The sequence below is a fragment of the Tenebrio molitor genome, chromosome 1 (assembly GCF_963966145.1).
Source record: "Tenebrio molitor chromosome 1, icTenMoli1.1, whole genome shotgun sequence".
In the NCBI taxonomy this organism is placed as follows: domain Eukaryota; kingdom Metazoa; phylum Arthropoda; class Insecta; order Coleoptera; family Tenebrionidae; genus Tenebrio; species Tenebrio molitor.
Genome location: NC_091046.1, coordinates 5,070,470 through 5,094,343, shown reverse-complemented (window position 1 = coordinate 5,094,343; position 23,874 = coordinate 5,070,470). Strand labels below are relative to the sequence as shown.

Genomic DNA, 23,874 nt, shown 5'->3' with positions numbered 1-23,874 from the left:
CGGCAGTCAAATATTTTACTGACATATTTTGCATTATCGGTTTCACTTGCAAGCACACACGAGCTTTTAGAAACAAATTGCCATCAATTATTTGTGTGTAATTGCGTCAACTTATATTTTTTTTAAATAATACAGGGTCATTATTAATGATTGTCCCCTCGCAGTAGGCGTTGGTGACGTAGTTGAATGTGCCGCAAGCCTCATAACATGAGTGAGACTAGTATAGGTGGCGCTACCGGCGATAGTGGAAATCTGCTTACTAGTTTGTCTAACGTTGCGAGGCTGGCGGCACATCCAAAATTTGTGTGGGTTTTCAACGCCAACTGCGATGGGACAATCATGTATAATGACCCTGTATTTGTTCTTTAGACTCAACAAAACTCTGCCCAAATTAAAACTCTTGCCACACTTAAATTGAAACATTCTTTTCTCGATTGTTACGCTTAGGAATCTTATTTTGTTTCCAACTCGAATATCAATTTTTAAAATCTTTTTCTTTGCCGATTTAGAGCACATCCACTACCTGTCAGATAGTATCCCCCTTATAAATGATTTTCAACGAAAGTTAGTTCCTTTTCTCGTATCTGTTTTAGATTTTCTCATGTTCCAAATATATTACACTCCTCCGTTTGACATTTTACATCTTCGACTTAATCAACACCGACGCCTTTCAACAGCAGCTCTTTACCAACATCTTCATTCAGCGGTTAATGTTTTAATATCCCACCGCATCTTTCATCTTTTGCTAATGTATTATGTGTTTATCCAGACATCTGTTTATCATTTCGCGAAGGATTTGAGTAGGTAGCAGGAGGCGTAAAATTCTGGCATTCGTTCCCTTAATTAAAAAAAATGATAATCAGCAGATTTTTATTTGCTGATAGCAAATAAACGAGGGGATGCAAAACAACAAGCACGATGCCTCTGTACAATCTCCACTGAAAGCTCCGTTTCTCCTATCTTAAGCTGCATCGAATTCGTCTAGTTTGCTAGCTGGATCACTTAAACATTTTCTTTTGTACGAGCACGAGATCAATAGTGGCGAGTGTCGAGAGTACTTTTAGAGAAAGACAAAAAATAAACAGACAAGTCTTTTCGATATCGCCGGGTCGTTTATGATCTTCATTGCAGCTTTACATTGTAACCTTACGGTCACATTATCAGTATCGCATTAGAACCGACCATTATACCGAACGAATTTTATGCCGGGCGTGCGTTAGTCGAATGCCTCATCAAACATTTAACGTCCATAGTTTTACGATCCTGACTCCACACCTGTATTCAAAGAAAGGGTTAGACGTTAGCAACCCCCGCAATGATAATGGAGGCAACCTAATTTGCCACGTGGAGGTTTAATGGGGAACCGTACCCCCATAATCCCGACAGCACGTCCTACATAATTCAAAATTAGGGAAACGATGACACAACACTTGATATTTCCACGTCAAACCAATTCGAAATTATGACGGACAATGTTGTGAGATAATCCCATCATTTGATCGGATGTAATTCGGGCTCTTAACGTCTACATTCGCTCGTCGGTTGATTTGTTTTGTTATCTCGTGAATTTTCAATTTTTAATTGGGATTTTCGTAGGTTTGCCCGAACAATTGGGTGGGTCCGTCGAATTAACGAAAAACGGACCGGGTAATAATGTAATAAAGTGCGAGCAAAATGGGCGGTGGGATTTGTTTATTACGGCTAACGAAGAGTGGTAGGTCGGTGTGCGTTTCAATAATTCAGGGGAGAAGAGCCTAATCTCGATGTGCCGACGAAATCGGCTGCTCCGGGTTAATACTTAATCAGTATAAACTTAACCGGCACCGTTGACACAACGGCAAAGCAAATAAAAGGCTAAAAATCCACTCGAAAGCGATCTTCTACAAAATAAACCAAACTGTGTGCAAAATGTACCCAAGGATGAAGACAAAAATAATAAATAAACAAAACTAAGGATACAACAGAAAATACAAAATCTGACGTCAATATTGTGAAAATAAATTCCTGTAAACCGCATTTCAAAAACATTTCCGCCAAAGAAAACTTGTCGATTAGGATCGAATTTCATCTATAGTCTGTTTCAATTCTAAATTTCCACCAACACTGCATTCTACGTTAGAAATACAACCTGCAACACTGTTTGGTGAAAAATGCGTCATCTTGTATTTGTGAGGTTATCATTCTCTGTGTCGGTCAATTTCCGTTTTTACAACTCAAGATTTTAGAACAAAGGAAAAGAACGTACTAACTTTTTATCTCTTCGAAACATTTTACTAGAGCATTTTTCATTTTAGCGTCAAGTAAATTACGTTGTTTTCGAATCATGTTTATAAAATAATTATATTGCCAACTTTGGTTATAACAATCCCCAGTTTAGAAATATTTTTATTTTGCCAACATGATTCAACAGGTGGTGGAAATTTAGAATGTAGAACTCGGAAAAAATATTTAAAAAATTCTGTCAAAAAATAAATTGACATTTAATTTTTGAGGTAAAATTTTTTTTAACTGCTTTTAGTCTTCTACGTTATCCCACAACCTCGTAGGTAAATTTCGGCATATTTTTAAAATACACCCTGTATATCATATTTTATAAAACGTACGCCAATGCGAAGTAACCTCTAGGAAATACTCTTTAAAACAAGAAAACCGCATTGGTGTACGTTTTATAAAATATGATAGACACGGTGTATTTTAAAAATGTGCCGTGGTTTTACCTACGAGGTTGTGGGACAACGTAGAAGACTAAAAGCAGTAAAAAACAAATTTTACCTCAAAAATTAAATGTCAATTTATTTTTTGACAGAATTTTTTAAATGCTTTTTCCAAGTTCTACATGACGCCAGTAGCTCGCGGTTAAAGTTTGGCAGGACATTTATCTAACACCCTGTATGAGCACCTCGACTGACCGTCACAGCCTCGGCTTTCCTAACGTCGAACAGGGGTCCAAAATTTAAAAAAACATTTATTCATGCTTAACATGGACCTTGTTTTTTTTTGAAATGGTCTAAAATAGCCAAAATTTATCTTTTCATATTTTTATGAGTGTGAATTATTTCTATAGCAAAAATTAAAAAAAAAAAATTAGAAGTAACCAACCAGATTTTCCTTTTCTCAGTGCCACGTGACGGTTTTTACCTTCAATTGATTAATGATTTAATTAACGATGGAATGATGATCAAAGTCAGGTTACTTATCGGAAGCATACCAAGTAAAAAAACAACCTGCGTTTGTAAAAGAGAGAGAAAACAAAAGCTTGCTTGATTACAAATTTTTTCGAACGCTCGTTATTTAATTAATTTGGTTTCCGTAAATCTTGTTGAGTCAATATTAATTATCTTGTTAGCTTAGCGTTGTGTCGAATCAATATTGTTGGAGTTAGTTTAGAAAACTTTCTTGTCTATACATCTGCAAAAAATTACGATCTGCAAAATTTCTTATTACTGGTTCTAAGACACTTTTCTCAAAATAACACACTCAAGGGAATTTTTAAAACTACATATTTTCAATCTCTAATTCCTACTTTTTCATTAATAAGTGGACTACTTGACAACTTTTTCGTTTTCAAAATAGTTCATAGTTCTTCGTTCGATTTTTTGTCCAAGTAAAGTAGCAGCACATTTGAGCGAATATTCTTCTCTCATAATGATACAATGCAAAATAACAACAATGAAAAGTGTGCCAGAAAATACCTAAAAACCTGACAAAGTAATAATGCTCTCTTTTTACAATCCTACTGTTACGACAGGAATTCTCATTATTTCAAGTCCACTTTTATGAAGAGGAAAATTTCTATGACCTACTGTTTAAAAACAACTTTCAAATTTTGGAAACAATGTAGACGTAGCTTTTGTTACATTTAATACAAAAGTAGAATTTTAGTGCTCAACACAACTAAACCTTATGAAGTCAGATTGTATTATTATAATAAGTACAGCCTTTAATGATGTTTCACGCAATGTTATAATAAAAATAGCTATTTATGCAACGAGTTGCAAAATGAGCGTCTTTTTTGCACTAGCCATTTTGCTACGTGTTTCATACAAGATTTTTTTCTAATTTAGTTACGAAAAGCACACAGTCCTGTTTAAATCTGCCATTTCAATAATTTTCCGGGATAACACTACTAATGTCACTTTTTAACACTAGTGATAATATAATGCCACTTTTTTTTACTAGTTATTATTAAAAATAGATTCATATGATGGGATATCATGCGATCGAGAAAAATTTTAATGGAGTCAGCTTTGGAAACGTCAGTAATCGAACTGCACACAAAAGAAAAAAATGGCTGAGAGTGAAAGCAGGAAAGAGAGCGGCAAAGTTTGAAGACAAAATGAATCTAAGGGAAGAGTGCAGGATACTGACGGAATGGTGGAGAGAAAAGAAAAAGAACAAGGAGAAGAAGGAAAGAGAGAATTACTACAAGAGGAACGGGTATGCCAGTGAATAAGTGAAAAGATTGAGAGTAAAAGGAAGATGGATGAATGTAGAGCCGAGTGAAAGGGACAAAGACACAGACAAGCAAGAAAGAAGGGAGAGAATCAAAGAATCCAGATACAACATGGAGTATGAGAAGTGTATGACAGAGGAAATCCGGAGTACCTGGGGAGAGGGAGTGCAAGAGAAAGAAAAATGATGGAGAGATTCAGATGTGGAAACGGCGAGATGGATGGATGGAAGGAGAGGAAAGAAGGTGCAGAATGTGCTATGAGGAGAGTGAGACAATTGAGCACATGTGGAATGGATGCAACGAAATGAGAGAAAGGGAGAGAAAGGAACGGGGAGAAATACCGAATGAAGAAGGAAAGGATACAAAATGGATAAACGAGATATGGAAGAGAGGGGAAAGGATATAGAAGGAGAGGGGTATATAATGTAACCAGGAATCTGAAAGCCCACAGGGCAAAAGTATGGTGCGTTCATTTAAATTTATCCACAAAGTTGGCGTCGAAGAGTCGATTGTGATCGCACCACTCGCGTAAAAACGTAAGATTTAAACAGCTGATCCGTGATCAATATAGTGCGTTCACAATCGACTCCTCAACGCCAACTTTGAGGATAAATTTAAATGAACGCACGATATACTCGTAATAGTTTAGTAATATTTATGTTTTGCAAAAACGACAACCAGAAACATGAATGTGAGAAAGTAAGGTTAGAAACTTGTTTGTTGACGTTTCGTGTAAACGTGTGCGGCCGTGGTTTAAGTTACAACGAAATGTCGACCAACGATCTGAAGAAAAATTTCAATTAACGTCAAAATAAATAATTTATTACTGTTTTTTCGTTTGTTGTTGACAAGTTCTTTCTTTTCCAGGGGAATGTTATTATTTAAATTATCAAGAATTTAATTCATCAAAGCTTTGTGTTTTCCATAAGAATTTTTCTTTCCTTTTCAGCATTAATTAACCAGAGATATTAATTTACACTACACGTTCATTAAAAAAAACTCGCTTTATTATCCTCAGTGTACTTTTTTCTCTTCTTCTTGTCCTGCGTTTTAATATACATTTTTTGTGTTTGTGGCCGAACGAGGCTTCAAGGCAAGCTAAAAAATTGCTTGAAAAACTTGCAGTCAACAATAAAGACTTATTTATCTAACGGAATATTTTGTTGCCCTCCCCCGAAACAAGCTTTAGGAGAATTCTAAATTCTCGCCAGGAATTTTCCTCCGTCGCGAAACGTTAAGAATCGTTGTTGTCAGCTTCTTGTTACCTGCTCCCAACAAATTATCTACGGTTTGTAATTACACTTTAAATTAATTGGTGAATGTCGAGAAAATTCCCCTGAAGCTGGAAGGACCTCTGTGAAAAAATTCCAAGCAGCACCCGCCCCACGGCCAAAACGGAAAATTTATTTCCCTGGCAAGTTATGAGCAACATAAATTTGCAAAATTTAGAAATATAAAAGTATCACCGGCAAAATTTGTTTTTAATTAAAAATTAAGTCAACTGAATATTTTTTGAAGCTTTCAAATCCTCGTTTTGTCCTAAGCTCCCTCTCGGTGTGCAAAATTTGGAAATGAAAGCTTTATCCGATTAGAAAAAAAAACACCAAGCTCGATAAGCTCATAAAAGTCTAGTTTAATGCCAGCACGTTCAATTTTGAGATGCTAATTCCGTTACATCTGTAAGAACTGCTTTTAATCAGTTGAGACATTGTTGCAGCGGTCATTAAATTCCGAGATGCATTTACAACTCGTCCAATTAAGTTGTTATCTACGACAGCTTTGTAAAATAACACTTTTAACGTTTCTAAAAGCTTTCAGAATCGAGTCTCGTGTAGTTTTTAATCTGGTAATAAGCGGGACCGCTTCTTGTAGTTCCTTTGACACTTAAACCGGCGCTTTTTAAATAGACTCCCGCCGTCCGAATTAATCGAAACAGACACGGAATAATGGCGGTGACGGAAATAAAAACGGAATGTCAGCATTCGTCGCGCCGCCGACGATAATCCGTCCCGCGGGGCGGCGGTCCCGCCTGAAACATACGAAATTTAACTCACCTTGCTCGGGGGCTGGATGCGGTTCTTGCTGGCCATCGCCGGGTTCATGAACCTGTTGTTCTTATTTGTTATGTACTCCTTATACGAGGGCGACTTATCAGGTAACGGATAGGGATTGGTTACTTCGCTAAGAAAGGGCTGTTTACTGAAGGCTAGTTGTAGTTTGTGTTCGGACTGGTTGTTCTTCTCGTCGTTGACGCTGTTGTGATGTGATAAGGGCGCCGCCCCCGTTAGACCTACGGTTACGTTGTTTAGATTTTGAACACATCGTTCCACCGCCACGCTGTCCCCCATCTGCACCATGGCAGTGCCTTCTTTTGATTTGAGAAATTTTATCTGGAAAAGAATCCACACGTCAGACTCTTTACATTTTCTCGGAAATTCAAAAGCGAACAAAACACACAAATAAATGTACTTTAATTTATTTTCTATATAAATTGTCATTTCCTGGCCCGACACACAACGCTGACGCGGCATTCAGGCCAGACCAATTTATCATTTCGGGCGGTATTATCACGTAATGATAACATTTGTCTGAAAAATGAGTGTAAGTAAAAGTATCCTAAAATCCATCTCTTTTTTAATTTAATTTAGAACGTTCTCATTTACGCTACGCTCGTCGTGCTTTAAACACACTCACGTGATAATAAAGCGTCTTATTAAACTCGTATAATAATATACTATTTTTTATCTTCTAATTTTAGACAAAATGTTCAGTTTATCATTTTTACACTCGTGTGGGGAAATTCACGAAATTAGCGGAAGAATTACATTTTCAACAAAACCCACATTCCCATTGTAAAATCAAAAATTGCTTTTATTTATCTGTTTAATTAAACGGTGTAAATTATGCGACAACGGTATGTATTTGTCGGGCTGGCTCCATTCGCATTTATAATGAAGCTGTAAATAAGAGGCTTCAAAAAGGTAGGTAAATGATCCTTTTGTTAATGAATTATACCACTTCGTTATAAATCATTGCATCACAAAAACGCAATTAGTTAACAAATCTATTAAGTTTTTGTTGCTCATCAAATACCTCACCAGATGAAGATTCACCTCGGTTAAAATTTATGAGATAAATTAATACATTCTACTAGAAAAATCACAAAAACTGGTCGAAATATTACAAAAAAAAGCGATTTATCATTATACAATAATTATATGAACAGATTTTGGTTAATTTTGTCGTGATTTTTGGGAATGGAAATAAAACTTGCCGCACCCTGTACACTTCAAAATTTCCATAAAATTTTTCAAAATTGATTTTTTTATTAAAATATCTTATAGAAGCTTTTTTCTTTTTAGTCAGTGTTACCACTGACCTGTTAAAATAAAGCGATAAACTCCTACAGACCTCGGTTCCACTTGTGAAAAATAAATCGAGTCTATATTTAACAATGAAAATATTTTGATTGGAAATGACTTAAGTCCGCATTGTCAAAGATTTAATTGGTCGAAGTGCCAGTCTTAAATTTTTTTACGATCAGACCAACTGTAAAATCTAAAACGAGATTTATATCTTGCGTCCCAGTTTTTTCCTCTAAACACTAGGTATTTCCAGATGAATCGATACACTGTTACACCGTCACCTGATGTCCGATAGATCAATTAGTCGACAGTCGTTAATGAATTAATTCGATTAAGGAAGTGTTCGCCGTATTGTTCTATTCTGGACCGGTCGGTGGTGACACGCGATGAAAAGCTCGACCGTGAAGCTTTCAACTCTCAACTCGGTTTGTAAAACATCTCCAACAATTAGCAGCCTCGCGTTGTCACCCGAAACTAGACAAACAATATTTTTTTCCACGTTCGTATTTTTAAATTCCACCGAAATAGCTCGAGTGAAATTTTTATTAGCTTTATAAATAAGCTACAAATGATGATAACGAGAGGCGACGTTTAAAGCCGTGCTGAACGCTAGATTGGCGCTAAGCGATGTCGAAAAGTTTCGTCTCAGATTAGGATCGTTGTTATTTTCTATCAAATAAATCTGAAATAATTGAAACAAAGTCGTTTGGCTAGTCGAACCGTGTACTTCGCGTATTTTACTCGACGCTTCCACATTTCAATCCTGCCAGACGCAACGTTAAATCGGAGGAATCCGGACGAATCAGAATTATATTTTTATTTCGCAATTCGGGGGTCGGACTCACGCATCCACTCTATTTTTCATTTCACGCTCGATAGGAAATCTTGGCAGTGGTAATTCGGCAAGCAAAGACTGTGTATTTTTTAAAAGCTTAATTGAAACCGCCATCATCCGAGCAGAGCGAATCGGCGCTTTTTTGCGTCTTCGCCGAGAACAAAGCGAATCAAATTAGGAAAGCCCCAAATTGAAAAAGCGCTATTTACATGTTCGCGATAAATTCGATTTGCGGAATTTGTCTCGTTGCTCCGGGCCGCCACGAGCGATCATCAAAAATTAACCGCCCCCGCCGCGGACCGGGATTGTTCCAGGTGCGAATAGTTTTCCGGGAGATGTAATCCAACCCGGTCTTACATTATTTACCCACGGAAAATTGAATTTTTCTCGTGTGACGCCGCCGGTAAAAACATCCGAATAAAAACCCCTCGAATTAGATTAAACGTATCGGCCTGTAATGGGCAGAGACGCCCATTTCGGCGCGTCATGGTCGGGGTGAGAGCACTTAGTCTGCACTCCGATCTGTATTTTTTGAAATCCTTCGACAACATGCTCGACCGTGGATTCCATTACGGAGGGTTAAAAATAGACGGTGCGGACTTCGCCCACGAATAATTAATGCTATTAATGAATTTCAATTTACTAGTTAAACAGCAGAAAATTTTCCCGTTAAAAATTTATGGGGTCCCGAGGAATTTCACAGTTTAATTTGTGCGTGGCCCCGTTTTATGGAGCTTGCAGTGTCGAGTGAGATCGGAGCTTTGAAAAATTTACACCTTGAGTGAGCGCATAAAGAGGAAATAAAAATAGATCTTAATAGCGGGTTTTGCACAAAGTGCAGCTGTTCGAATGTGTGCCATCTTCTCGATGACAATGAGTTTTATTTTGAATCGAGCAGGAATTTAAGGTGTGGTGATTAAAAATCTCCGGAAAAAAATTACGACGTTATCAATTTGTCATCTTCCCGTTTCTGGCGGGACACGTTGATGGTCGCAACCTGTTCGCGGCACCGGCTTTCACAAATTTGTTATTATCAACGACCTTCTTGCAGAATGCCAAAAGTTAACGACCTCCGCAGATCAATAAATTCTATGCAAAATTATTAGTAATTTCACTTTTGGAAATGACATTTAACCGACAAAGCCGAATTCAACGTAAATATTCTGTGGTCTCTTTCACATCACATGTTGTTAGCGGAATTGGTCCGTTAATTATTAATGCTCACTTTCATTTTCCAAAACACATCGCTGATGTTTTGGCTCTATTCGTTCATAATAAATTATCTCTACTGCTCTACCAACTTTTTTAATTTGAAATACGTTTTCGATCCACAAAAAAATTACATACATATATCCAATGTTTTTCCAACCATTTCTATTTTTTTTTTAATCTGATACACTGTTTTCTCTACCTTTGTTTAAATTTATATTGATAATATATTTACCTGGAAAATTTTAATTTTCATCGTATTTTCAAAAAACGTAAACAAATATCAAAAATACCTTACGCATTCCAGGAATAGAAATGAATCACTACGAGAATATATTGCTGGCAATTCCGACCCATCGTAAGAAAGCTTTTTTTTAGAATTGGCAAATCTGCAGTTGCATGCGCTGTCAACATTTCTGACATGTCTGCACTGCATTCGCTTAAACAACTGCACACCGAGACATAATTTCCGTGTAATTTATTTTTGGGCAAGCACATTCCGTCCAATTAATTTCTTGCAGAATTTCCACGCAAAATCTAAAAACGTGATTCGGCTCAAAACTCGTGTCGTAATTCATTCAAGAGTTAATTAAATATGGCGACTCGGTTAAAATTGACGTCGTTTCCTTTATTCGACCGCATCGGGCCATATTTAATATTTGCAGATGTGCCACTTCATTCATAAAATATTCTTTCATCTCGTTTCGCTTTCTTGTCGAAACGTAAGCTGCGTAATACGCACCAGTCAAAGGAATCATTCAGTTTTTTCGAGTGTTTGCCAATTTCGTGATCGGTGATGACGGGGGCGGCGACGTCACCCTCTCCGCCGACTTTCCGCACGAAAAATTTAATTCTCGACTTCTCAAATTCTCAACTCAAGATGTGGAGCTTTAAATTCGACTCTTTAAAAGCTTTACATATTTGCGCAGAACAACAACAAAACTTCAACGATAGTGGTTATTTGGAAAAAGCAATTTCCAGCGATCTGGATGCGACAAGGATAAGTTACTGTATTGCAGAGTATAGAGCGCGCGATCCTAATTTTCCAACGGGGACCATAATTTTCCTCCATTTAATGGAACTTCTGGTCCCCCATCGCCCATCAATCAAACAACTTATTTAAAAAATAAAATAACGACGGATCGATTGCACACTCGCCGTGTCAGTTTATCACATCCGTCATCAAATCTACCTGCAACAACCTTACAATTCCTTGTAATTCTATTCGATTCATCCCCCGAACGTGTAAGTGGCGTTTCTTCAAACAAGACCTCTTTTATACGTTCCACCCTCGGCAAACTTTCGCACGACTACCACCTACTGGAAAGATTGATACGACACGGAGAGGGCGAGAGGCAATCTTTACGTAATAAACCCTCCCTTATCACGTAACACCGAACGAAATATTTTCGTGGGGAGCACTCGCCGACACTAACCCGAGCAACATTTCCATACAAGCACATGAGATTAAACAGTTTGTCCGCGTTGGTGCGGAGAGGGTCCAGACCGTACACCATCAGGACGGCACCGGGTTGCTGGAAATGGGTGTTCCTCTGGTCGCGGTACTCCGCCGTCACCGGTGGGGCGCTCTTTCTGTACGTCTCGGTGCCGAAGGGTTCGCCGTACCCGGGGCCGGCGCACATCTCGTCGTACCGCTGCTGCTCGCTGGGGTAGGGATCTGGAACAAACACGATAACGTTAACAACTGAAGAGATAAAAGCACATAAAAAATACAAGGTAAACCGCGGGACTTGAGTATCCTTTCATCTCTCGTATAATTATTGCCCTCGCTGCGCTGTGCTAGATAATTTTTTTCCTGCAAGTGTGAATTGGAAACAACTATGCAAATAGGGAAAAAACCTCAATATATAATATTTTTAAGAGAAATGTGAAAAACTTGCAAATTTACACCTTGCGGGACGGTTTCCAATGTCCCTTCCGCCCTTGCACGTTTCAACAGTTCCGAACCACCTGAGAAGGGAAACTCGTCTGGCCCCCGTTGACCCCTTTTTATTGGTTTCCTCCTTCACTTTTACTGTCAAATTCCATGTATTCGGATGAGGGCGAAAAACATCAGAGAAAAGAACGTCTTGCGGAAGTGTCAATCATTTTCTTTATGTGTTTGCATTCATGCCCGTTCCTTTTTTACGATCACGCATTTTACGTCGGTTTATCATAACATGTTCACCTGTTCCATTCGGCTTTACGATCGAAATTAATGTATTCGTAAAAAAAAATCATTAAAACGAAAGACGGTTTTGTCAAGTCGCTCAAAAAAATCATTTCGAACAAGCTTTACGTCCGCATTATAAAATATCATCGTCTAGATGTCGCAAAAATCTTACGGTCAATAAACACCAACATTTAGCGAGTTCGCAGCCAAGACTTTTACGACGATACTAACAAAATGAGACATTCTCTTTGATCAAAAATAAATTAGGTGAGATTTTATCGGCGGGGCCACACTCCAGAGCTTTTTTCGCCGGGTAGAAAATTTCCCAACTAAAATGCTTTGCTAAGCTGGGCGCCCATTTAAAAATTCCACCTCTTCGCGTCTGCTCATTTCGATTTTCCGGGCGAATTAAGGGGGGCCTCGCCTGTAATTATCCCGCAAAGAAACGTCTTTCGCCCCTGCCGTGAGAATTTTAAAATTCAGAGAGTGTGTCGGCCGCGATAGTCCTAAAGAGGTGATTACCCTTAATGCACATTACCTGTAAACTTGCCGACAGCAGAATTCACTAGGCATTAACACAATATTTCTTTCACGGAAGCGGAATTTCTCGACTAAAAAGTAACCGACTAAGCGGAACCCGAGTCAACATCGCCAAGTTCAAGAGCGAACTTCGCCCTGGACAATCGGGGCGCAATTTTCTATGGGAAAATGTGGATGTCTGTGGCTGCAACCCCCGTGCATTTACGCACGTCAAGTGAAACACAAATGAAATTTCTCGCCGCCGCAGTCACAATTTCCCGAACTGAATTATCCGCAATTCCTTTTGGTGAAAGATCGGCGTGGTGGAGCTTTAGCAATCAGCAAAACGTTCCCCCGGACCCTGCCGAGAGCACGCTCGCCCCAATCACGGACCATCGCGTCCCTCTCCTGCCAAAAAAAAAAAAATGTTAACGACCCCCTAAATTACCCCCGATAAAATTTATCTCCACACACGTTCGTTCCAGTTATGCCGACCAGATACGAGAAAATACAGTTCCAGCGACGGAGCTAGATCGCTTCCCATCTGATATAAGCAAGTTTGAAACCGTAATTGATGGGATAATTGCTGTAATTATTCTTGTCACAATTGTCGCACAGGAAATATTGCTCCTTGTCACGGGATCGATAATTTAACGATCACAATTCGCCGCCCATCGAGCAAACATTTTGTCGGGGCCAAACGAAATGATGAACTAATATTTATATTCCTGTTTGGATCGTGCCGGAGCGATTTTTCTTAAATCCAATAAATTATCTCCGAACCGTAAATTTGTTCCTGCTAAACCGTGTCACGGACTATAATTATCGTTTGATCCTTGAATACACAACAATATCCGTCATCGGGGGGAAATTTACGAATCGACGAGGGTGCGAATTCGAGGGTGACATTAACGAAAAAGAATAATAAGCCTGTCGCCACCCTCTTAACTCCCATTATCAGGCGCCGACCCGGCAACCAATCGAACTTTTATTATTAAAAGCCTTAATATAGGAATGTATTCGAGGGGACGGTTATCTCCAAAAGAATCGGACGACAACGAAAAGAAAATCATCGAACGAGGATTGAGCTTTATTAAAAAATTCCAATCAAAATGTCACTTCCGGTCGTTCGACGTTTACATAAATTATCGAGCCCGGATTATTCACATCATAACGACTCCCCCTATCTGTACGAATCTCGTCGGCACTAATTGAAATAAACTGAAATTGAATTTCGTTTCTTTATTCACTTTATCACTATTTTCACTTGACGACGATTCAAAGATGGCCACCGTGACTTCATTCACAAATTTAACCTGAACGTGAAGGATCCAGCACGTTTACGAGTCCTGTCAAAATATTGACAACACCAAAAGCTCGCCTGTTCGCTAAAAATATTTTTCCAAGAAAATATGAATCGACGGTCGAAAATAGGTTTCCACCTCGTCGTCCCGTTCCGGGCGCTGGTATTAACCGGAACCTGCATGCATGCACGTGAACCATTTCGCTCCCGATGTTTATGCAAAACTAGCAAAGCAAAGATGGCTCAGCCCGGAGTCTATTTGCTCGCCGAGCGGAAACAAACCTTAACTCTGTCATTTTAGCAGCGTTAATCCGGCGAAAACGGGGTTGGTCTCGGGCCCGCGCCGCCCCCGATAAATTCGGGGCGCACGATGTTTGACCTCTGAATAAGCCAATAATGATCGATAAATTTCGCAAATTGGCACGTTATACACTTTCATTAATTTATATAGTCCGGGGTCCTATTGATTCCGGGTGCGATGAATATTCATGAATTAAATTTAATACGATTCGAATGTTGCCGACGGGGCGATTTCGGGGTGTTCATCACCCAAGACTCGGTCGGGAGTGTTTCTCGGGAATCGTGCGAAAAATGCGCATTTCACTTTTCCTTTGAGGATTAAAGAAAATGAAAAGCGTATCGGAAATCCAACTGTCTACACCGGAAAATATACGACACATACGCCGTGTATATACCGAGATAATCCAATAACAAAAACCAATTTCGAATGCGTTCACCCCAATATATCCGACTTAATACCGTCCGTACACCGAGTGTTAGACGTTAGACGTATTTTTTTCCAATAATAAAACCGAATCCGGGAGGTCAAAACTGGCACCGGTGGAAATCCGACTGTTAAATATTTTCGCATTTAATCTGCCGCCGCCGACGCGGACGCTTATAAAACACACGACTTTACGGCAACAATTCCTAGGTTTTTTCCACTGGAACAGGAGAAAAAAATCCCGTCGGGAAGCGAAAAAAAAAACATCCAGATGCAATCCCCGACCCCCCGTTAAACATTTCCGAGCGAGTTCGTCGAATATTTCAGACATTAAAAATGTAACCCACTTTTACTAATTGCAAAGAGTTGTAAAGTCGGCTATTTAATTACGTATTCATGGCCTCTCCCCCGACGAAAACTTTCAAACTCCACCGCAACTATGCCTTCTTTAATCACGTCCGTCCTCTCTCCGGTCCGCCGCCCCCACGTGTCGATAAAATTCGAAACAAATTAGAACGGTGTCGTCCCAACTAGCCGAATTTGTTTGTAAACATTTTCCCGGACGCCTCAAAAGAAATAGCACTTTTGAAGTTCCAACACTTATTTCAACAAGTCTGGCGTGTAACGGCCCCTTTATAACTTATAACGAGTTAAGCATAAAAAAATACGCATCGCTTGTTAAGCAGAGATAAAAGAAGCGGAGCAATAAAAGATCTAAATATAGAGGGACGTCGCCAGTTTTAGATGAATCAGATCGGGAATGAGACGAAAATACCGGTGTGAAATAATGGAGGACCGAAGTGGGTTGGGACCCGTGTCGCAGGAATAAGCCCGGATGGAATGTGAAATTTCTCCGAAATTTTTCAATATGAATAACCGTAATAAAGAAACATTTCGACCCCCCGAAAATATGCCGCGTCGCAATATTTGTGGGAAGATAAGAGGGCATAAAAAATACACACAACCCCTACCCAAATTAGGCTCGTACGCGACTTTATCTCTTCCAGGCAAAAACACCGGGAAAAATACACCCTCGTGATATACTGGCCGGGACGGGGTTTAAATCGTGTCGCGCCCGGGACGGGGGTGCAGTTGTACGCAGAACCGAATTGCAATATGTGGCCGGAATCAAAATTGTGTCACTTATTTCATTTTTATTCCTAACAAGTCTGGGTTACGCAAAAATACGAAAGAAATTCGTAATTATCTTTTTACTTTATATGTATTTCACCTACTTTTGTAGACTTGAGAAATATATTTTCAGAATTTGAAAATATCAAAGTGAACGAATTATTTGGAAAAAAATTGTTTGAGGATCAAGAAGAAGTTTTACCAATTCGCAGTTAATTTTGCAAAACGACAAGTTAATGGGACATTTGAGGTATGCATAAAACCGTTCGTCTGCGACACATTGTAAAGTGTCACTAACAATCTAATAAAATGTTATTGTGGATGCCAGACATTTTGAAAAAAAAAGTTCGAAGCAAAAACGGCTCCTCGTAGTCGCGGATTTACTCCGGTAACAGACTTTGATCGAGTCGCCCCAACTATTAGAAAAATTATGTTCGATATAACTTTCTTGTTGAAATTCTTCAAAAACGGGTTCATTTACCTAATTTGGTACAATGTAATAAGGGTTTTGGACTGGCGATGTTTACTTATCATTACTTTTCACAGAATACACATTTCAAAAAATAGTACATTCTTCAACGAGCGTATAATGATGGCTTATTCAAGAGGATGAAAATTCCAACACGAGCCGTAGGCGAGTGGTGGAATCGTCCGATTGAATAAGAGCCATTATACGCGAGTTGAAGACTATAAGTACTTTCTCCACGACTATACCAAGAAAAAACAATATTTGAAAATTGAATTTAATTTGACTTTTAATATTTGACAATTAAAATTGTGTCACGTTTAGCGGTTGCTACGCCATGCGTGACTCATTGTTTAGAGACGCATTCGATTGGCGATCTGACAGTGATAGAATGTAAATACGAAGGATGGACTGGCCGACAGCCGTGAGTTTTAGTATATTCTATCACTGGGTGTGGAATTGATATCACTCTTTCGTTGAATATCCAACAATAATGCATTCATTCTTTGATAGTCCTGGAGAAAGATTTTTTTCTACGATTGTAGTATACTTCACTGTTTTTAATGCATAAAACATGTGTTTATGGTAATAGTGAAAAAAATAAAAAGCGTGAAAAAAGTGCGGTAGCGTCCCATTAGTTCACTCTGGCGTTATACAAATGCATCGAAATAGCTGTCCATTGAAAACAATTGAAATTTTAGATTGGTGTTTTGATGTTGATTGTTTTTATAATTGCAGACGGTCGTATAAAAAATATTGTATGGACTCATGTATAGTGTTTTTTTTTCACTCATTAGATTCCCGCACTCATCTGCAGCTCCCACCGACTCAAACTTTCCATTCGCTACTTTGTCCACTTGTTGCATAAGTGACTATTTCCGTTTCCCCAACTGGTAAACACACCATTACCTTTCGATTTAGCTTGCAGCTCTGTATGTCAAAAAGTTTGACTTTTGTTATTTCATAAAAATCTGCAAAAGTGCAAAATAAAATATTTGGTCAGCCGAAAAGTTAATACAAATGTCGTACGGTAGGTATTGTCCAGCGCTCCAATTAAACAAGCCCTCGGCTTCGCCTCGCGCCTGAAACCTAGTTGTCACGCTGGAAAATGCACCTACCGTACTCTAATGTAAATAACTATTGTTTGATTATTGGTCAATCGTTATCTTACATACTTATTATCATATTATCTCTACTGATGGCGTAACTTCGTGCGCAGTCTAGATACTGTCTCATTTAATCCCTTTTCAAGTGTACATTGACTGGACTATTTACTGAATATATTTTATTTATATAGTTTATTTCCTGCTAATTTTCGGAAGTTTACTTTTCACCTTTAGGAAAAATGACAGGTGAATTGAATAGTCGAAAATATTTTCCCTAAAAATGTCACTGTAAAAGTTCAACGTCTGGAATAAGGCTTTTTCTGTTTTGACTGTCTACCTGTTTTATGACCTTAGTCAACGGAGATTCTATTTCCAGAACGCTTGACAGTGTTGTAAATTATTCTTGTTTAACATGTTTTATGACAATCTTCTCTGTCGCACCTGCCGGACTGTCACACATACCCAAATTCCCTAAATTTAAGATTCCTCATAAAGACAAAATTGGAAGCATTTAAACTTACAATGTACTTAAAATGTGCAAAATCGGACCAACAAATAAGGCAAATTAAATGCTTAGTCTCCTCCAACTATGTATTTGTTTAATATTACTATTAGCCACACGTTAGTCCCGACCTGAAACCTTGTAATTTTTACTTTTTTGATGCACGATTTGAGATAACCGATAGCGTAATTGGAACCTTTCAAGCCCTCGTTACTAAACTAATGAAGAAAGTGTGGAATTTTTATTTTTGTAATTTGCCTCCATTTAGATTCTCTAATAGACATATTAACGAACGCGACGTCATCATCTGCGACGTCGTTGTAGCCATTAATTCACGGAACATTTTACGAAAACTTTTAGATTGGCAAAGCTTGATGCAGAATTATCTTGTCATGCATGTCAGTTTAAATTAGAAAATATGTCAAGAACAGGAAGTGTCCACTGGAAAAATTTGACCGTATTTTTAGCAATTTCACGTACCTATTTCAAGGGGCATACATGCAAGATTATCTTGATTATTTTCGATATTCGTGTTTTGTGACAGAATTTGGATAAAACAAAAGGCGACTTAAAATTAAGACGTTACCAACCGCTACAAAAATCCCTAAATCGACTAAAGTAAACATTTTTGTTTAAAAACGACTTAAAAAGAACAAATTACAAAAAATTGTATAAAAAACCCGTTTCATAAGACCTTGAAGCACTCATTCTTTAAAATAACTCGTGACTATGGCACTCGTTTTTTAAACTTGAATTCGTGCTTCAAGACTGGTCTTATGAAACTTGTTTTTTAATATACTATTTGATGATCGAACTGAATAGTACGTAGAAGCACAAAAAATGTCTTGTGATAAGTGAATCTTTCATTCGATTGCAGAAACTTTTGATACAATTTACAACAATCTTAGACCGAAGCAAAAAAATATACAACCGAGACGTCGTGGGACTCTTAACAGAAAATCGATCTTCGAATATGCTTCATCACAAGACTTTGAATAACCGATCGATTATTCATTGTAAAGACAAGATTTCTAAAAGTATACCGAGTATCGAATGAATAAGCAGCTTACAACGACAATTTTAAACCTCGCCTCGTAAACAGAACCTGTCGACAACCCAACAAATTTTTATTTGAGAATCCCATCAAGTTTTTCAATAAAAAAACTTTACTTTAGGTCACTCTACTCCTCGATCCCGCTTCTCGTCGTCCGACCCGGAACATCCCTGATCCGCACCCCCAAGGATTTTATCTCGCCGACTGACAGAAACACATGCACTCCGATTATTTTAATAAGGTTATAAAATTCCGAGACACGGTCTGTCGCGGGGGTGGAGGGTTATTTATTTCGGCGTGAGAGAAATTAAAGACGAGTCGGTAGAAAGGCCGCACAAAATCGGAGATAATGAAGATTTACGAAACTCTATCCGACGATTGAATTATTAAAACGGAAGACGCTCCATTTTGGAGACTGAATGATGGAGGAGTAAACACCAATAAAATATGAAGAATGTCGGCGCTCCAAACTTTAAAGCAATTACCAACAGGATCGACTCTGACACGCTTTAATAAATATTTCCCACTAACAGAGTGTTATATACCAGAGACTTATCTGCGACAAGAGCACTATCTCAGACAGACCGTTTTATTGCGTTTTCTTTCTCGTTTTTACCTCGCCAAGAAAACTACTTCCAGTACTTACATTGTACGCAATGTGCAATACCGTACGAATTTATGTCAAGTGTCGTCCATTCCCTGGCAACATACCTCCCATAAATAATCTGCTGTAATAACAGACACTTACTGACCAATAATTAACAACTCTATCGCCACCCGAATATTATTTAGAGTGATTTTCTCGTTTTTACGACCGCCACATTTATCTCCGTTTAATTTGGGTGTATTTTGCAATCTGTTCGTGACAGTCGTTTTAAAAATGAATGCCCATTAATTTCGGTCGGCTCTTTGCGTTCGGTGCAAGTTCCGTTGAAATAATTAATTAAAATAAAGAGAAACACGCCTCTGCCTCAGGTGCATTAGTCAAGTCGAAATGGAACCGTGTCAACGGTTTGGCATTGACAAAATCAAAATGACACACGAAACACAGGTCGTGATGTATGGCGCTTCGGAACACCCCGATTTAGATCACTACGACAGAATCGTCACCGTAGTATATAAGAGAAACGAAAAATTATCAGAGCAGAGTGTTTCTCTTCCGAAACGGTGAAAATAACCGGCAATTTGTGAAAACCTAATGCCAATGCGTGATTCACGGAGTTTTAATTAGAAAAATCCGGTGAGTATCGTCGCAACAATTTTCTAAACTAAACAATTTCACAAACACACCAATTTTAACAGATCAAAGACCGATCTGTTAAAATTGTTCAATAATTCACTCCAATTTTAAGCCCCATATATCAACAATGTAGAAAATTTGAAAGCAGTAAAAACGACTTTTATTGTCGCGGTGTGGACAAACGTACTAAAGACTTGAAAATTTGAACGCTTGCCACATTATTGGCTTTTCATTATTGCACCAGACAACGCACATGTAATTGTTATTTATGTGACGCGCTTAGTAAATTAATCTTTACGGGCGAGCTGGAATTTGTGGGACGAGCGACGAAGGGGCGAGTCTCCATAATCCAGTGAGCCCAGTAAAGATTAATTGGTATTTATGTTTATAAAAAGATGATTGTAATGAAAAAATACTGTCAGAAGTTTTGTGAAAATTGTTGCAAAAAGAAAGAATGGCTTTAATGCCCGATGAAGACTTTGAAGACGATTTTCTTGAAGTTTTTTTACTTAGTTACCAGAAATGCCTGTAAAGTGTCACTTACTTAGAAGGTGGAAATAAAAATGAATAAATTACGACGACAAGACGGCTAAATTTCTTGTTAGCGTGCACCATACACCTCGATAAAACTACAAAAAAAATATATAAAACTTTCTGTTTAGGCATCAAGAAAAAACAAATTATTCACTAGTTCTAAAACTGAAGAAATCAAAGTCTCTGTGGGCCACCGCACGCAACAAACTCTTTCTAATTTCTTAATTCAACAGAACTCGGTAATGACTTTTTTTCTTCACTACTGTTTAAACTACACCACAATTATCCCGATAGCGATGCCTAATCTAGAAAAATGACTCAGAACTATTAGTGTCGGTAATTTCACATCCCAAACCGGTCTCATTTTCAAAAAGCAACATAATCTACAGGTTTAATACTATGATTCAGACCTTCTAAATAATAACATGGTGGCATGATTATATGGTTCAAGCGCGCATATTCAGTTCATTTTTTACAAAGTAATTGTTGTGTGTTGTCTAGAAAGTATTTTTTTACACATAAGAAAAGCTCTCAATCATGAAAGTAGAATTTCATGGGCGTAACACAACCTGAGTTAATATCCTGTGCTGCGAGCACTTTTTTTCGCGGAAAAATACAACAAAGATAATTAAAAGAAAAATTCGTTGTCGTCGTAATTGAAAAAGAATTTCGTTAGAACTAGAAAAAAATTATTTTGTGGAAAAAAATTTAATTAAAATCCCATTACACAAAGAAAGTAAGGCATAGATGGATGTAACATCATACATACGAGAAATTAATTATGTAATTCCTCTCTTGCGGAGTTCTCCATTTCATTAAAATTCACTTCGCTTTCAATTAACCAATTATGTGTTTTAATTAAAATTTTCTTTGGTATTACAAAAATGAGACACGGCACCGAGGCCGGATTTATGTATCATTGCGCGTTGCAGACAATAGTGAAATCCAGTAATGGAGCTATGAAGTATTAAAATTAAAACGGAACGCGGCCTCCCCGATGGCCACCCATCCAAGCACTGACGGCGCCGCGAGGTTGCTTAACTTATGACTATGAGTACAATGATGAAAGTTGCCCAAATGAGCTAAAAATATCTCTTGGAAATAAATATTCCTGCACAGCGGTCCTGCTACACTACACCGTGTATATTTTAAATCCACCTAATTCCACCGCGATTTCATTTGTCGGAATTAAATCCTGCAACACGACGACAATTACAAACGTACCACAACCGCGGAAATTAGGCAGTCCCGAGCTGAAATCGTTTCCCAAATTAAAAAAAATAAAAAAACACCGCCGAAGGGTAACGGTCACCTCTCGGTTATAAAAAGCGGAACATTATTTTCGCTCCCGCTCGTATTTTTCGTGGTAAGGGTACCGAAACCACAACAACGTCCAGACCGGGATACATAAATAAAAAAATAATCAATGTTGGCGAGCAAAAAAGTCATTAAGATGTCAGGATGTTTGAAAGCAAGACCATTCCAGATTCTTCCACAAGCACAAGCGAAAAAAAAAACAAGACATTCTCCATTTTACGTTGGGGATTAAGCGTTTTATTGCTGTTTTTCACCGATAACCTCAGCTTTCGCGATCACAAATACGGGAATGTTAACGTTCCCGAAAGCGTAAATAGATTCGCTCTGCGGGAATTAAATTTACGGTGTCAGGGAAGGATTGTTGTGACGCGCCACATCGCGTCCTGCGACACGACGTCCGAATCCTGCCGGCCTTGCAGATTCGCTAAAAGGATCTATTGTGCGGATCTACTGACGCCGCATTAGCCAGATACTCGATGGTGGTCCGGTATGTTCTGTACCATGATTAATGGTCCTTTGTAGTACACCCTGTTCCGCGGTCTCGCCGCCATATTGCAATAAAGCTCCCACCCCCACCCTCGTCCCACCAATAAAGTGTTCTTTACATAATCGGACCTCCGACCTTAATTAACAGTTTGATTTAGTGGATCTTGGATAAGTGGTTTAATAACGACGGCATCCAGACAACGGCGATTATTTTTCGGGCCGGTGGAGCGCGCGATCCCCCCCCCCTCCAGATAAAAATTGCCATTTACATTAATTAACCGCGAATTGAAAAATTACGTAAATATCTGCGGGCCACTAATCTCCCTTAAAACAAATTTTCTCCGGCGAAAGTTAATTTAATTACGCCATCAAACAAAGATCCGGAAACGGGAAAAACCGAAATGTGTTCAAACTTGAGGGGACAATATTTCAAATTTAAAATTCTCGATAAATTCCAGACGAGGCAAATTCATCTTGAAGATTTATTGTCGTGCAAGAGCCGTATAAAGATGCGTCTTCTGGAAGATCTTCTCGCAAAACATTAATAACCGCTGTCGGGATGAGCATCAATGAGACGATTAATGCTATCGACATATTTCATCGCCCAATCTACGAATTATCTGCTGGTCGATATTATTTCGGCGATTAAACGCGTTGGAAAAATAAATAAACAAAGTGAACACGTGTTCGCTCGAAAAAACCGTCAACAGATAATTGAAACAGAAATTGGCGAGATAATAATAGTTTATCAAACCGAGTACATTAATAGCCTGGTATGTGATTTGTAAATATAAAATGCGGAGCTGTTAGATATTAACCATACATTTTTCGCGACGCCCACTCCACCCAAAAAAATAACATTAAACACATCGCCGAAATGGAAGAAGGATAGTCGCGGACGGAATGCGCCACCAGGACTGTCGCGTTTCGACCTGACAACTTCAGCTTTCAGGATTAACGATGCACTTCATGCGGTTGTCAATGAGTCATCGTTTGGCGGCGCAATTGTCACTTCAAACATCAATTACACAACCACCAATAAAAATAGAAAGACTCGACGATGATTTACGGAGGGATGAAAATTAACTCAATCACTTTAACAATGCCGTTAAATTGTCTCTCTATTTTCGCTCGAAAGTCGCGAGGTTTCCGCGATTTAAATAGCCCGACAGCTAAGCGACTTCCTTGTTCCCTCGCGTCTTTATATTTTAGCGCCAGGATAATTCCTACCACGAGGACGTCCTAGTCTTTCCGACCTGACACGCTAAAATTCTGTCGAAAAATTTCGATTCTGCTTTTTGTGCCGCCCTAATTAAGCGAAAATTTTTAATCAGCCCAACGGGAATGTTTTTACGGCGAAGAACGCCCAATAAAATTTGCCGGAATTAAAAGGCGAAAAAGTTGATTCTAAGCCGCCCCCGCGAAAACAATAAAATTTCCCCGGTGGCGCACGCTTC

At 38.6% G+C, this 23,874-nt stretch overlaps 1 protein-coding gene across 4 annotated transcripts in view; it reads right to left on the bottom strand.

The window, feature by feature from the left end:
• sm (smooth) overlaps nucleotides 1–23,874 on the bottom strand; it is a 113,920-nt gene that overhangs the window by 11,398 nt on the left and 78,648 nt on the right. For all 4 annotated transcript variants that reach the window (XM_069056120.1, XM_069056726.1, XM_069057469.1 and 1 more), the window contains 2 exons: nucleotides 11,299–11,540; nucleotides 6,508–6,843 (listed from right to left, as the gene is read on the bottom strand). In XM_069056120.1, coding sequence (XP_068912221.1) covers nucleotides 6,508–6,843; nucleotides 11,299–11,540 — 578 coding nt within the window. The remainder of the gene's footprint in view (nucleotides 1–6,507; nucleotides 6,844–11,298; nucleotides 11,541–23,874) is intronic.